A 17,219-nucleotide genomic window follows, 5' to 3' on the forward strand; every position below is an offset into this window, starting at 1 on the left:
TTCCAGGTGAATGAAATTCTTGTTCTGGAATCCACTTTGCCTTCTAACTAAAGAGTCTTCGTGTCCTGGAATTCCTTTTGTCTTCCAGGTGAATGAAATCCTTGTTCTAAAAACCCTCTTTTTATTTTAGGTAAAGAGTCCTCGTGTCCTGAAGTTCTCTTTGCCTCCTTAGTAACGAATCATTTTTGCCCTCTTTGTTACAAATTACTGTATTCTGAAATATGCCCTCTCTTGAAGGCAGAGAGTCTTCTCATTCTGGAATCGTCATGGTTGTAAGCGAAGATGCAATACATTACTGCCCTCATAGTATTCTCCTTGCATTTTAGCACATTTTTATCTACTTGTTAACTTATCTTTTCTTTTTTAACAAGTGGGTCTCTTCTTGCTCTATTTCTGTTTACCTCCTCTTACTTCTTCATAATGAACACCATAATATTCTTTGGAAGCTTGAATTTTAAGTCATTGGCCCCTTTGGTGGGCTTGTTCCATATGAGTAGGATCCAGCTCCTGAATAATAATAATAATAATAATAATAATAATAATAATAATAATAATAATAATAATAATAATAATAATAATAATAATAATAATAATAATCCGAGGCAGGATGCAACCCGGAACCCCACACTATAAATACCACCCAGTCGAATTGGAGGACTGTGATAGAGCATAAAAGAAAATAATAATAATAATTGTATTTTAGAACGTGATAACAAGAATGTTTGGGATCTGCCTAGACGACTCATGTATTAATATATTTTTGGGGGGACCGTTTGTTTAAATATGTGGCCTGAGGTACGCTGCTCTGCAGAACAGAAACCTCTTAAGAAAATATGTGAATGGGCTCATCGACAGGTAGTATTATGGCTTAGTAAAGACGGCTAATCGATAATTCGGACCAAGAACTCAGATGATGTGAAAGCTGAGACATACTGAAGGAAAGAAAAAGGTCGCATTAACCCAAAAACAGCTACAATACGGAAGAAAGTTTCAGAGAACTTTAGATATAGCTAACAAATGAAGAGGACTGTCCACAGGGCACAAAACTACCGGAAGGAGGAAAGGGCCTCCAAAAATAAAAACGGAAGTGCACGTATGAGGCTGATATTAAGATATGTTGTTTTTTAGAGAAATGGCGGGTAATTTTGGCGCCAAAAATAAACGAAAGTGCGCGCATGAAGCTGATATTAAGATTTTATTTTATTTTTTTATTTTTTTGTGAAATGACAGGTAATTTTGGCGCCAAAAATAAACAGAAGTGCGCGTATGAGGCTGATATTAAGATATGTTTTTTTTTTTAGAGAAATGGCGGGAAATTTTGACGCCAAACATATCATTAACAAGTTGGATTAACACAATGGAAGCGCCACTCAGCAGCGTTAGTACTAGTGCTCTTTGTTTGTATGGTGTTTTTACGTTGCATAGAACCAGGGGTTATTCAGCAATGGGACCAACGGCTTTACGTGACTTCCGAACCACGTCGAGAGTGAACTTCTGTCACCAGAAATACACATTTCTCACCCCTCAACGGAATGACCGGGAATTAAACTCGCTCCCAACGAGGTGGCACGCCTACACCATACCGACCACTCCACTGAGGCGCTTACTACTAGTGCTATTATATCAGGTAAGATTTTCAAGGAACAATTCCTTTGTAGTTGAAAAGCAATGACTTTCGAATTTAGAATGTTAGGTCTATTAGGACTTGAAGTTTCCAGCAGTGATGAAACAGTAAGAGATACATCACTCGGCTGAATGTCATCACGTCTACCAATCAAAAGATTTGGTATCTACGGAAACAAGTCAGTACGATACTATTCGGTGCCTATTTTAGAACTTAGTCGTCCTAAGCGACCACATATATTGCATAAGAACGGCGTTGGTTGCTTATGCAACTTTTCCAACCGATAGCAAAGCTGTAATTTATCAGTTGCGCGTAGCAATAAGCCACAGAAACATGATTTTACAACGTATACCTTCTAACGGCTGTGGTTAAATATAATTTAAGACCCAATCTATTATGAGCTGGAGTTGATGATGATGTGTTAAGTCCATAATTCCGGATCTCACATCCAGGATTTTGTGGAATTTGAAGGTGTGCTCCAGGACTTACACACACACACACACACATATATATATATATATATATATATATATATATATATATATATATGTATATATGTATGTATATATATATATATATATATATATATATATATATATATATATATATATATCTGGGAGGCAGTAGTACTGACGATAATAATAACTGGCTTCTAAAACTGGCCATCCGTCTCCATAGGTTACAGTGATATCACCTGTCGATATTGACCGCCAAAATTAAAAAAAATTAATATTAAAATCAATACAATCTCGACTCCAGTTTTTCTTTGAGGTAAAGAATTCACTTGTTTGGAATCAATCTTGCCTTCGTGTTCCAGGTAAAGAATCTTTGCGTATTGGAATCCACTTTGCTTTCTAACTAAAGAGTCTTCGTGTCCTGGAATTCCTTATATCTCCCAGGTGAATGAAATCCTTGTTCTGGAATTAACTTTGCCTTCTAACTAAAGTCTTCGTGTCCTGGAATTCCTTTTGTCTTCCAGGTGAATGAAATTCTTATTCTGGAATCCAATTTGCCTCCCTAACAAAAGTCTTCGGGTTCCTGGGAAATTCCTTTTGGTCTTCCAGGTGAATGAAATTCTTATTCTGAATCCCAATTTGGCCTTCTAACTTAAAGTCTTGTCCTTTTGAATTCTTTTGTCTTCCAGGTGTATGAAATTCTTATTCTGGAATCCAATTTGCCTCCTAACTAAAGTCTTCGTGTCCTGGAATTCCTTTTGTCTTCCAGGTGAATGAAATTCTTGTTCTGGAATCCAATTTACCTTCTAACTAAAGTGTTCGTGTCCTGGAATTCCTTTTGTCTTCCAGGTGAATGAAATTCTTATTCTGGAATCCAATTTGCCTCCTAACAAAAGTCTTCGTGTCCTGGAATTCCTTTTGTCTTCCAGGTGAATGAAATTCTTATTCTGGAATCCAATTTGCCTTCTAACCAAAGTCTTCGTGTCCTGGAATTCCTTTTGTCTTCCAGGTGAATACAATTCTTATTCTGGAATCCAATTTGCCTCCTAACTAAAGTCTTCGTGTCCTGGAATTCCTTTTGTCTTCCAGGTGAATGAAATTCTTATTCTGGAATCCAATTTGCCTTCTAACTAAAGAGTCTTCGTGTCCTGGAATTCCTGTTGTCTTCCAGGTGAATAAAATTCTTATTCTGGAATCCACTTTGCCTTCTAACTAATGAGTCTTCGTGTCCTGGAATTCCTGTTGTCTTCCAGGTGAATGAAATTCTTATTCTGGAATCCATTTTGCCTGCCTTCTAACTAAAGAGTCTTCGTGTCCTGGAATTCCTTTTGTCTTCCAGGTTAATGAAATGAAATTCTTGTTCTGGAATCCACTTTGCCTTCTACCTAAAGTGACTTCGTGTTCTGAAACCCACTGGCTATAATTCTGATGTCTCCATAGGTTGCAGTGATATCAACTGGCGGTATTTACCGTCAGCTAAAAAAAATTAAATTAAAATGAATAAATAATGGAACTATTTGAAGCAGGCATCATGGATGCTAATTGCGATTGGCTGTGATATAAGCTACCAATATTTACCTTTAGAGAAAAATAAATAAATACAATAAGATTAATAAATAGTATTCTAATTGAAGCAGGTATCACTGATGCTGATAGCGACTGGCTTTACTTGTCTTCACCTGTGATATCAGCTGACGATATTGAACGTCAGCCTAAGAAGATAAAATTAAAATAATGATACAATTTACCAGATTTCATGCAACGTTTTAGACGACATGTATCAAGTTCAGTGCGGCGTGATTTGGTTATTGAAATTACAATCACCTTTAAATGACTGCAATCACCAGGCAGAAGTAGGAATTTTCTTTTGATCAATATCCCTCTCGTCTTTTATTCACAACTACGCAATTCGCGGTTCACTTATCACTCTCTGGCCCGAGTTGTAATCATTATGCATTATGGCCTCTCTCGCGATGTTAATACGTAATTGGCTCTGCGCCTCATTCCAGACGTCATTTACTGGCAAATAATTACGGCGTGAAAAATAAATGTGATTGACTATGCTATTATATTAATAAGTTTTCATGATGGTTTTCATGTTCCATTTTTAAAAATGAAAATGAAAATATGCAGAGTTTGTCTATACGATTACGTTATCATGTTTCGTGATTTCGTAATTATCTTATGTTACAGTTTTTCAAATAAAATGAACTAAGTTTGATTAACTATTCTATTACGTTGTCGCGTTTCGAGATTATTTTTATGCTCCATTTTTTGTTTTCCCAAAAGAAAACTATTATGCCTCCTTCGTCTGTCCGTCCGCCCTCAGATCTTAAAAACAACTGAGGCTAAAGGGCTGCAAATTGCTATGTTACGCATCCACCCTCCAATTATCAAGCATACCAAATTGCAGCCCTCTAGCCTCAGTAGTTTTAATCTTATTTAAGGTTTAAAGTTAGCCATAATCGCGCTTCTGGCAACGATACAGGCCACCACCGTTCCTTGGTAAAAGTTTCATGGGCCGCGGCTCATGCAGCATTATACCGAGCCCACCGAAAGATGGATCTATTTTTGGTGGCCTTGATTATTATACGCTGTACAGAAAAGTCGATTGCGCTGAAGATCTTTCGGCGCATTTTTTTTTCTTTTTTACTTAATTACTCGCTAGAAGTTAATAGCTGCAATAAACACGATTTATAACCTGAAGTGATTATAGCAATGGAGATAAAACACACATTGCTGTCCCGCTTAGAGCTATATCTATCGTTGCTTCATTGCTGATAGATAGACTTCTTTTATTTACTACATAAAATGAACGTCATTGCATTGACTGATGTGAACAACAAAGCATAAAAATATTATATATAGTTTATATGCATGTATGGTTGTTTATACATACACATATATTGTATGTATACATATGTACATATGGTACATATATTAGTTGGTGTTTAACCGGGATTTTATGTGTATGTTATATATATATACATATATATATACATATATATATATATATATATTAATATATATATACATATATGATATTTATATACATATATATATATATATATATATATATATATATATATATATATGTGTGTGTATATAATATAATTGAATCACGAAAGTTTGGAACGTGATAAATCCATAAATAAAGGTATAAGTCCCGAAGGAAAAATAAACAACGGAGTTCCGTTCCGCAAGATCTTGCTGAGTAGAGGACGTTGAACGTCGAAAGATCTTGCGGAACTCCGTTATTGATTTTCCATTTGTGGCTTATACCTTTATATATATATATATATATATATATATATATATATATATATATATACAGATATGTATATATATATATATATATATATATATATATATACATAACATAAATACAATATCATGTTAAACCACATCTACTGAGGGTATTTTTCAATTTAAATACCTTAAACGAACAATATTACTAAGTATCATGTTTACTGTTTTATATCTTCCATAATCTTTATCTCTGGAATAATTCTTTAACATATTCGCGTATTTCTCTCATAATTTTTTGTATTGATTCATTCACTGAATTGTAAGCATAATATATAATCTTCTTTCAAGTTTTCATATACTTATCTGTTTTACCTGCCTACTATATATATATATATATATATATATATATATATATATATATATATATATATATATATACATATATATATATATATATATATACATACACATATATATGTATATATATATATATATATATATATATATATATAATTATATATATATATATACATATACATATCATGGATAAACCACATCTACTGAGGGTTTTATCCAATTCAAATACCTTAAACGAACAATATTACTAAGTATCATGTTTACTGTTTTATATCTTCCATAATCTTTATCTCTGGAACAATCCTTGAACATATAAGCATTTCTCTCATAATTTTTTGCATTCATTCATTCATTGAATTGAAAGCATAATATATAATCTTTCTTTCAAGTTTTCCATATACTTATCTGTTTTATGCCTACTATATATATATATATATATATATATATATATATATATATATATATCTATCTATCTATCTATCTATCTAACTCCTATCTATCTATATATATATATATATATATATATATAGTATAATATATATATATATATATATATATAATATTATATAATATATATCGACAGACTAAAAACCTAGCAACCCCGTGACTGGGTAAACTTGTGGTGAAAAAACCCTGATAAAACATATTTCAATTGCAACCACTTAACCCAAATGACAAATCGTTGCAAATTCTCACTGCACAGTTAACGAGAGGTCGTGATTTTTAAAATTTTATTTCATTTTTTTCTTTTTGAAGATTTTGTCAATTTTATCGATGTGTGGCGGGCTGAACCGGATTGGTCCAGATTGAGGGGATATGGATGTATTAGTCTAAAGGTTCAAGGACTTGGCATTTATATTTATATACATATATATATATATATATATATATATATATATATATATATATATATATATATATATCCTCAGCATGTTTGGTTTTTTACACTTGACAGTCACTCTGTTATGGAGTGGTAATATTTATATATATATATATATATATATATATATATATTATCATATATATATATATATATATATATGTGTGTGTGTGTATAACAGAATCACGAAAGTTAGGAACGTGATAAATCCATAAATAAAGATAAATGCCACGAAGGAAAAATAAACGAAGGAGTCTGCGAGATCTTTCGGCTTAAAAGCCCTTTACTGAAGCAGTTACTGACAAAAATACGAGAAAAGACAATACAAGAAGGTTCGTATAACTGACAGATAGGGATTATAAAAGGATTAGTGCCTAGAATCCGACACACCTGGAAGATAAGAAACCTTCCCAAACAAGCATAAACAAAGGGTGCAATTAAAGGTCTAAGACAATCATCTCAGATACAATCTCCAGACAATTACAGGATTATAGGTGACAGCTAAACGGAACCCGGTAAACAAAACCATATCACAAAAACATGACAGACATACATTACAATAAAAAAATTTTAATAACTCTAAGGCAACTGATTTTTATTTAAGTCAGTAATTATATATTTGAGGTCATTCTTAAACATGTTACAGATACAAGGGTCTAAATGAAAAAGGCCACGACTAACATTGAAATTACAATGAAAAGTAAGTTGTATTAAAGCAGATTCTAAAAGATTTCGTAATAAGACATCTCTTGACCGTGCAATTACTGAACTGTCAATCCAATTAATTCGGTGGTTGTTTTCACTTAAATGAATAAATAATGCATTAGATTTTTGCCCAGTATTTACAGAGTATTTATGCTGGCTTAGCCTTACTTCTAAGCCCTTGCTGGACTGTCCGAGATAGAATGAAGGACAATCCATACATGGAATTTTATATATTATGTTGTTGCTTTCTCTGGGGCCATTTTTTATTAACATTCTTTTTAGTGTGTTATTATAGGAAGAAACAAGGTTGACATTGAAAGCTTTTAACAATGGTTTAATGGTTTCAAATCCGTTAAAATAAGGCAAACTGGGAATGTTCTTAGAATTTTCTTTCTGTGTTGTTTTGTTTTCAGTATAAAACTTTTTGTGGGCTTTATTATAACAAATGTCTAATATATGTGAAGGATAGCATAAATCTTTCCCTATTTTTCTTATGTATTCAATTTCTTGATCCAAATATTGTGGACTGACAATTCGCAATGCTCGTAAAAACATAGATGAAAAAATTGATATTTTTATATTAAGATGGTGGCCTGAGAAGAAATGAACATAAGTTAGGTTGTTAGTCGGTTTCCTATAAATACTGAATTTACATTGAAATGGTTCTCTATGTATCAAAACGTCTAAGAAAGGGAGGCAATTGTCTTTTTCTAATTCTAGAGTAAACTTAATCGATGGTACCTGGTTATTTAATTTAGAGAGTAAATCATTTACATCAATACCGACAGGAAGAACAGCTAAACAATCATCAACGTAACGATACCACTTTACAGGAATATGAATGATATTAGGTAAGTAGCGTTTTTCGAAGAATTCCATATACAGGTTTGAGAGCAATGGTGATAAAGGATTTCCCATTGCCATGCCAAAAATTTGTTGATAAAATTCACCATTGAATATAAACTTACAATCACAAATGCACAAACTCGTGAGTGAAATAATGTGACTTATAGGTAGAGGTAATTCATGCTGAGTTAGTTCATTGCTAAGATATTCTAAAATAGAGTCTATAGGGACTTTAGTAAAAAGAGAACATACGTCAAAACTAACGAATCTATCAGTAGGGCAAAGAGCAATTTTGTATAATTTATCAACTAAATCTAGAGAATTATATATATGAGACTCGGAGATGGTTCCAAGTAACGGGGACAAGATCTTAGTGATATATTTCGAGAGTTTATATGAAATTGAACCAACAGTACTGATAATAGGCCGCATAGGGTTATTTTCTTTGTGCGTTTTGACTAATCCATATAAGTAAGGTAGCGAAGGAGAATTGACTGACAATTTGCCTAGTAGTTCTGTTTTATCTTTAAGGATACTTTTCACTATGCTATTGAAGTTTTTTATGACTTGATCAAGAGGATTTTTTGTTAGTTTTTTATAAGTCACATCATCATCCAGTAGGGCTTGCATACGTGATATGTAGTCAGCTTTATCTAAAATTACTATACTATTTGACTTATCAGCTTTTGTGATGTGGATAGTATTGTCCTTTTTAAGATCGGTCAAACTTTTCTTATAGCGAGCAGGGAAGTTACTTTCATGCTTAACATTGGCAGCTCCGTAAACAATACCTTTAATCATGTCGACATGATTTTGAGGAAGATCACAATATTTTTCAAATTTACTTAGGGATGACCCAATCATTAAAGCAGAAGGTCTACTTGTTGCAAAGAAAGATAAACCATATCCAAGCGCATTCACAACATTTTCACTTATTTGTTTACTAGATAAGTTAACAACACAATCTTGACGTGCACAATTAGTCCAATCACTGCTATCAATAAGATTTTTTAGTTTTCTGTCGAGTTTCCTTTTCAGGGCATCTGTAGTCCTACGTAGTTTTTCGTAAATTTCCCGTCGCAGCGAGTCCTTCCAATCAGCCGGGATGGAATGATTGAAAGAGATCCTTGTTCTTTCCAGTTCCTTGAATTTTTCTTTCTCTTCTTGCTTGGCGGCTGCTATGTGCTGTTTCAACATCATGGCACTAAATTCATTGAATGGGTGATTGTCATATCTTCTTAGACGGCGTGGCAGCAAGGATTTAGGGAGCACTTGTTCAGAAAGGCACTTCTTCAGGAACTTAAGACGAATTCTGGTTGAATGTGCAGCCACAAGAGACTTGGAGAAGGTAGTGACAACACATTTCAAAAGAGGAAACAGGATAGCGAAAGTAAACGTGGCCCTCATTATGTATAACAGAATCACGAAAGTTAGGAACGTGATAAATCCATAAATAAAAATAAATGCCACGAAGGAAAAATAAACGAAGGAGTCTGCGAGATCTTTCGGCTTAAAAGCCCTTTACTGAAGCAGTTACTGACAAAAATACGAGAAAAGACAATACAAGAAGGTTCGTATAACTGACAGATAGGGATTATAAAAGGATTAGTGCCTAGAATCCGACACACCTGGAAGATAAGAAACCTTCCCAAACAAGCATAAACAAAGGGTGCAATTAAAGGTTTAAGACAATCATCTCAGATACAATCTCCAGACAATTACAGGATTATAGGTGACAGCTAAACGGAACCCGGTAAACAAAACCATATTCACAAAACATGACAGACATACATTACAATAAAAAAAAAATTTTAATAACTCTAAGGCAACTGATTTTTATTTAAGTCAGTAATTATATATTTGAGGTCATTCTTAAACATGTTACAGATACAAGGGTCTAAATGAAAAAGGCCACGACTAACATTGAAATTACAATGAAAAGTAAGTTGTATTAAAGCAGATTCTAAAAGATTTCGTGATAAGACATCTCTTGACCGTGCAATTACTGAACTGTCAATCCAATTAATTCGGTGGTTGTTTTCACTTAAATGAATAAATAATGCATTAGATTTTTGCCCAGTTTTTACAGAGTATTTATGCTGGCTTAGCCTTACTTCTAAGCCCTTGCTGGACTGTCCGAGATAGAATGAAGGACAATCCATACATGGAATTTTATATATTATGTTGTTGCTTTCTCTGGGGCCATTTTTTATTAACATTCTTTTTAGTGTGTTATTATAGGAAGAAACAAGGTTGACATTGAAAGCTTTTAACAATGGTTTAATGGTTTCAAATCCGTTAAAATAAGGCAAACTGAGAATGTTCTTAGAATTTTCTTTCTGTGTGTTGTTTTCAGTATAAAACTTTTTGTGGGCTTTATTATAACAAATGTCTAATATATGTGAAGGATAGCATAAATCTTTCCCTATTTTTCTTATGTATTCAATTTCTTGATCCAAATATTGTGGACTGACAATTCGCAATGCTCGTAAAAACATAGATGAAAAAATTGATATTTGGATCAAGAAATTGAATACATAAGAAAAATAGGGAAAGATTTATGCTATCCTTCACATATATTAGACATTTGTTATAATAAAGCCCACAAAAAGTTTTATACTGAAAACAACACACAGAAAGAAAATTCTAAGAACATTCTCAGTTTGCCTTATTTTAACGGATTTGAAACCATTAAACCATTGTTAAAAGCTTTCAATGTCAACCTTGTAAAACACTAAAAGGATGTTAATAAAAAATGGCCCCAGAGAAAGCAACAACATAATATATAAAATTCCATGTATGGATTGTCCTTCATTCTATCTCGGACAGTCCAGCAAGGGCTTAGAAGTAAGGCTAAGCCAGCATAAATACTCTGTAAAAACTGGGCAAAAATCTAATGCATTATTTATTCATTTAAGTGAAAACAACCACCGAATTAATTGGATTGACAGTTCAGTAATTGCACGGTCAAGAGATGTCTTATCACGAAATCTTTTAGAATCTGCTTTAATACAACTTACTTTTCATTGTAATTTCAATGTTAGTCGTGGCCTTTTTCATTTAGACCCTTGTATCTGTAACATGTTTAAGAATGACCTCAAATATATAATTACTGACTTAAATAAAAATCAGTTGCCTTAGAGTTATTAAAATTTTTTTTTTATTGTAATGTATGTCTGTCATGTTTTGTGAATATGGTTTTGTTTACCGGGTTCCGTTTAGCTGTCACCTATAATCCTGTAATTGTCTGGAGATTGTATCTGAGATGATTGTCTTAAACCTTTAATTGCACCCTTTGTTTATGCTTGTTTGGGAAGGTTTCTTATCTTCCAGGTGTGTCGGATTCTAGGCACTAATCCTTTTATAATCCCTATCTGTCAGTTATACGAACCTTCTTGTATTGTCTTTTCTCGTATTTTTGTCAGTAACTGCTTCAGTAAAGGGCTTTTAAGCCGAAAGATCTCGCAGACTCCTTCGTTTATTTTTCCTTCGTGGCATTTATTTTTATTTATGGATTTATCACGTTCCTAACTTTCGTGATTCTGTTATACATAATGAGGGCCACGTTTACTTTCGCTATCCTGTTTCCTCTTTTGAAATGTGTTGTCACTACCTTCTCCAAGTCTCTTGTGGCTGCACATTCAACCAGAATTCGTCTTAAGTTCCTGAAGAAGTGCCTTTCTGAACAAGTGCTCCCTAAATCCTTGCTGCCACGCCGTCTAAGAAGATATGACAATCACCCATTCAATGAATTTAGTGCCATGATGTTGAAACAGCACATAGCAGCCGCCAAGCAAGAAGAGAAAGAAAAATTCAAGGAACTGGAAAGAACAAGGATCTCTTTCAATCATTCCATCCCGGCTGATTGGAAGGACTCGCTGCGACGGGAAATTTACGAAAAACTACGTAGGACTACAGATGCCCTGAAAAGGAAACTCGACAGAAAACTAAAAAATCTTATTGATAGCAGTGATTGGACTAATTGTGCACGTCAAGATTGTGTTGTTAACTTATCTAGTAACAAATAAGTGAAAATGTTGTGAGTGCGCTTGGATATGGTTTATCTTTCTTTGCAACAAGTAGACCTTCTGCTTTAATGATTGGGTCATCCCTAAGTAAATTTGAAAAATATTGTGATCTTCCTCAAAATCATGTCGACATGATTAAAGGTATTGTTTACGGAGCTGCCAATGTTAAGCATGAAAGTAACTTCCCTGCTCGCTATAAGAAAAGTTTGACCGATCTTAAAAAGGACAATACTATCCACATCACAAAAGCTGATAAGTCAAATAGTATAGTAATTTTAGATAAAGCTGACTACATATCACGTATGCAAGCCCTACTGGATGATGATGTGACTTATAAAAAACTAACAAAAAATCCTCTTGATCAAGTCATAAAAAACTTCAATAGCATAGTGAAAAGTATCCTTAAAGATAAAACAGAACTACTAGGCAAATTGTCAGTCAATTCTCCTTCGCTACCTTACTTATATGGATTAGTCAAAACGCACAAAGAAAATAACCCTATGCGGCCTATTATCAGTACTGTTGGTTCAATTTCATATAAACTCTCGAAATATATCACTAAGATCTTGTCCCCGTTACTTGGAACCATCTCCGAGTCTCATATATATAATTCTCTAGATTTAGTTGATAAATTATACAAAATTGCTCTTTGTGCCCTTACTGATAGATTCGTTAGTTTTGACGTATGTTCTCTTTTTACTAAAGTCCCTCTAGACTCTCTTTTAGAATATCTTAGCAATGAACTAACTCAGCATGAATTACCTCTACCTATAAGTCACATTATTTCACTCACGAGTTTGTGCATTTGTGATTGTAAGTTTATATTCAATGGTGAATTTTATCAACAAATTTTTGGCATGGCAATGGGAAATCCTTTATCACCATTGCTCTCAAACCTGTATATGGAATTCTTCGAAAAACGCTACTTACCTAATATCATTCATATTCCTGTAAAGTGGTATCGTTACGTTGATGATTGTTTAGCTGTTCTTCCTGTCGGTATTGATGTAAATGATTTACTCTCTAAATTAAATAACCAGGTACCATCGATTAAGTTTACTCTAGAATTAGAAAAAGACAATTGCCTCCCTTTCTTAGACGTTTTGATACATAGAGAACCATTTCAATGTAAATTCAGTATTTATAGAAACCGACTAACAACCTAACTTATGTTCATTTCTTCTCAGGCCACCATCTTAATATAAAAATATCAATTTTTTCATCTATGTTTTTACGAGCATTGCGAATTGTCAGTCCACAATATTTGGATCAAGAAATTGAATACATAAGAAAAATAGGGAAAGATTTATGCTGTCCTTCACATATATTAGACATTTGTTATAATAAAGCCCACAAAAAGTTTTATACTGAAAACAACACACAGAAAGAAAATTCTAAGAACATTCTCAGTTTGCCTTATTTTAACGGATTTGAAACCATTAAACCATTGTTAAAAGCTTTCAATGTCAACCTTGTTTCTTCCTATAATAACACTAAAAAGAATGTTAATAAAAAATGGCCCCAGAGAAAGCAACAACATAATATATAAAATTCCATGTATGGATTGTCCTTCATTCTATCTCGGACAGTCCAGCAAGGGCTTAGAAGTAAGGCTAAGCCAGCATAAATACTCTGTAAAAACTGGGCAAAAATCTAATGCATTATTTATTCATTTAAGTGAAAACAACCACCGAATTAATTGGATTGACAGTTCAGTAATTGCACGGTCAAGAGATGTCTTATCACGAAATCTTTTAGAATCTGCTTTAATACAACTTACTTTTCATTGTAATTTCAATGTTAGTCGTGGCCTTTTTCATTTAGACCCTTGTATCTGTAACATGTTTAAGAATGACCTCAAATATATAATTAACTGACTTAAATAAAAATCAGTTGCCTTAGAGTTATTAAAAAAAAAAATTTTTATTGTAATGTATGTCTGTCATGTTTTGTGAATATGGTTTTGTTTACCGGTTCCGTTTAGCTGTCACCTATAATCCTGTAATTGTCTGGAGATTGTATCTGAGATGATTGTCTTAAACCTTTAATTGCACCCTTTGTTTATGCTTGTTTGGGAAGGTTTCTTATCTTCCAGGTGTGTCGGATTCTAGGCACTAATCCTTTTATAATCCCTATCTGTCAGTTATACGAACCTTCTTGTATTGTCTTTTCTCGTATTTTTGTCAGTAACTGCTTCAGTAAAGGGCTTTTAAGCCGAAAGATCTCGCAGACTCCTTCGTTTATTTTTCCTTCGTGGCATTTATCATTTATTTATATATTATATATATATATATATATATATTATATAATACTATATATATATACTATAATATATATATACATATATATATAAATATATTTATAAATAAACCAAATATATAAATATAAATAAAAATTCCTATATAATTTAATCTATAAAATATATAAAATATAATATATGATATATATATGTATAAATAATAATATGGATGTGTAAATATATATATTTATATATATATATATATATATAGATATATATATATATATATATATATATATATATATATATATATATATATATATATATAAAATAAAATATAAACGCCACTATTTCCCCTTACAACTACCCATGACTTACCGCGGGCATGGGCACAGTGCCCGTGCCATTAGGTGCCATCTTGACGTGGTCATAGTATTCAACCTGATTGGACGGGGAATCGGGTATGCTTGCCCCACAGCCCATGCTGGTTCCAGGTCACAATATATTTTTAGCTCTTTTTCGTTAATTTTAACTTCTTTTTGAATATTTTCATTTTTCAATTATTTTGGGGGGGTTGGAGGACAGGGGGCTGGCCTGGGTTGAAATGGGGGTGGGGGTGGTAGTTACTTTGCATCGTAAGCAATTTAGTGTTATTTCTCGATTTTTTATTTTCTTTATATTTTCCAAAGTCACTTTTCAGAAACGGTTTAGGTTACATTCCAAAATTGAACGTAATTATTTCAAAGTATTTCTAAATCATTTTTCTTAACAAAGCCGTACTTGAAACCAAACGTAATTTTGGTTTAATGTAATTCAAGTTTAATACTTTAAGTCACTATACTATCGTTTCCTTCAGTAAATAATATAAGTTAACTTTACAAATGTATTGAAATTATCCGTTGTTAATCTTGCGGTAAATCTTCACTTAAGTGAATTAAATTACTACGTTCCTTTAGACTGTCAATGTAGACCGTTAATATTATATTACCAACACGCAAGGTCACCAAGTCAGTGAAATTGTAAATCTTATCACAATATATTAGTAAACGGATAATACACTAAGCGTAAGTATTTACAATTTTCAATGCAAAACCGTATCACTTGAAACAAACACACACACTGACGCAGGCAAAATTATTATTAACAAAATCGTCAGAAAACACTGAACCATTTTATTCCCGGTACAGAATGTTATCTTTCATTGATCTAGGATTAAGTTCAGTATTACTACACACTTTTCCTATCTCGTGTTATCCTATGTACTCGGCAAAAGCGTCGTAGTTCGTTGTTTGCGATTATTCATTTTGAATCCTTAGATTCCCCCCGAATATTCCACGAATGTAGTTTAATGTTTTTCCTGTTTGAAAACGGCAGTGTTTTGAAAGTTTTCTCTCCCGAGAGCGGCCGCGGAAGGCGTTGCTGAGATGCGTGTTGGTCCTTCGATTGCACATGACACAATACTGAAGTTTTGCTCGCGTCAGGCAACTTAGCGGGAAGTTGACAGGTTACATATTATCGTAAATATTTAATTATACATACTTACTAAACATAATATAGTCAATAGACTCTGCCATTCCTTAACTTACCTTAAAACAGAGCTAGAATCAACATAAACTAATGTAAATACGCGCAATAAAAAGAAATAATGACCCTTGACCGTTTCTCAGCTAGGAGCGCCTGGTATCCCTCCACACCACTCTCGCACATGCGCGGTTGGAGTTACTTAGTCCTGTTTTCTATGTCAACCAAAATGTTGCTTTGGTTACTATGTTTCTAAGTCGGGAGCGGCGAACCTTGAAAAGATTCTAAGCAAAATTAAGCTTTTTCGAATGAAGAGAGTGGTTTAGTGGATTATTTACACGTATTACATGATATAAATTTTATGGAATATAAGAAAATAATGCTGATATTACTTAATTATGTTAGTTTAAGCGCAGATTAGGAAAAAACGAAAATATTTTGTTTACATACCTGATTACTAACGATCAATGGGAAGACATTACATGTCAGATTGGTGATGAACTCTACGGAGTTACTTTTGCATATTTGATTGTACGAGATTTTTCTTATATAATTACGTTAATTTAATACGTATTATGTATATGAATTAATTCATGCATACATTGTAAACACGAAAAACATTCTTAACGATTACATTATATATATAAATTACTTACTTCTTAATGTCAAATTTTGTATTATTAATGGCCTTGTTATATACACGCACACACACACACTATAATATATATATATATATATATATATATATATATATATATATATATATATATATATATATATATATATGTATGATATATATATATATATATATACACATACATATGCATATATATATATATATATATATATATATGTATGTATATGTATATATATATCTATATATATATATATATATATATATATATATATATATATATATAAATCATAAACAGCGTCTCGTAGAAGCTTCAGGCTATCAAAATAAAACAAAAACTAATTAGCTAATACATATAAGAAAATAACACAGGCAACAACCCCACCCTGCCCCCAACCATACCTGCACAATACAGGTACGTAATCCCCTAAATCACACAGCAGGTAACCATAGCACTGTAGCCAAATATCAAAAGCCACTTGTGGAACCGACTTCCCCTCAGGCATTGATTTCACATTGCACATTGCACGCAGTTGTTCTTGTGTAAGTGACGAAGATGATTTATAATTGTCAAAGTAGCAGTTGATGGTTTTTATTGGTACATATATATATATATATATATATATATATATATATATATTATATATATATATATGTATATATATATAAATGATTATACAC

General features: G+C 32.6%; 1 protein-coding gene across 2 annotated transcripts in view; it reads right to left on the reverse strand.

The window, feature by feature from the left end:
* LOC135209149 (calpain-A-like) overlaps positions 1–16,015 on the reverse strand; it is a 57,042-nt gene extending 41,027 nt beyond the window's left edge. Inside the window, exon 1 of one of the 2 annotated variants that reach the window (XM_064241807.1) lies at positions 14,762–16,015. In XM_064241807.1, the coding sequence (XP_064097877.1) occupies positions 14,762–14,866 (105 nt within the window). In that variant the 5' untranslated portion in view covers positions 14,867–16,015. The remainder of the gene's footprint in view (positions 1–14,761) is intronic. The other variant, XM_064241808.1, reaches the window with a different exon arrangement.
* Between the last annotated feature and the right edge of the window lie 1,204 nt (positions 16,016–17,219).

Source organism: Macrobrachium nipponense, chromosome 37, assembly GCF_015104395.2.
Source record: "Macrobrachium nipponense isolate FS-2020 chromosome 37, ASM1510439v2, whole genome shotgun sequence".
NCBI lineage: Eukaryota > Metazoa > Arthropoda > Malacostraca > Decapoda > Palaemonidae > Macrobrachium > Macrobrachium nipponense.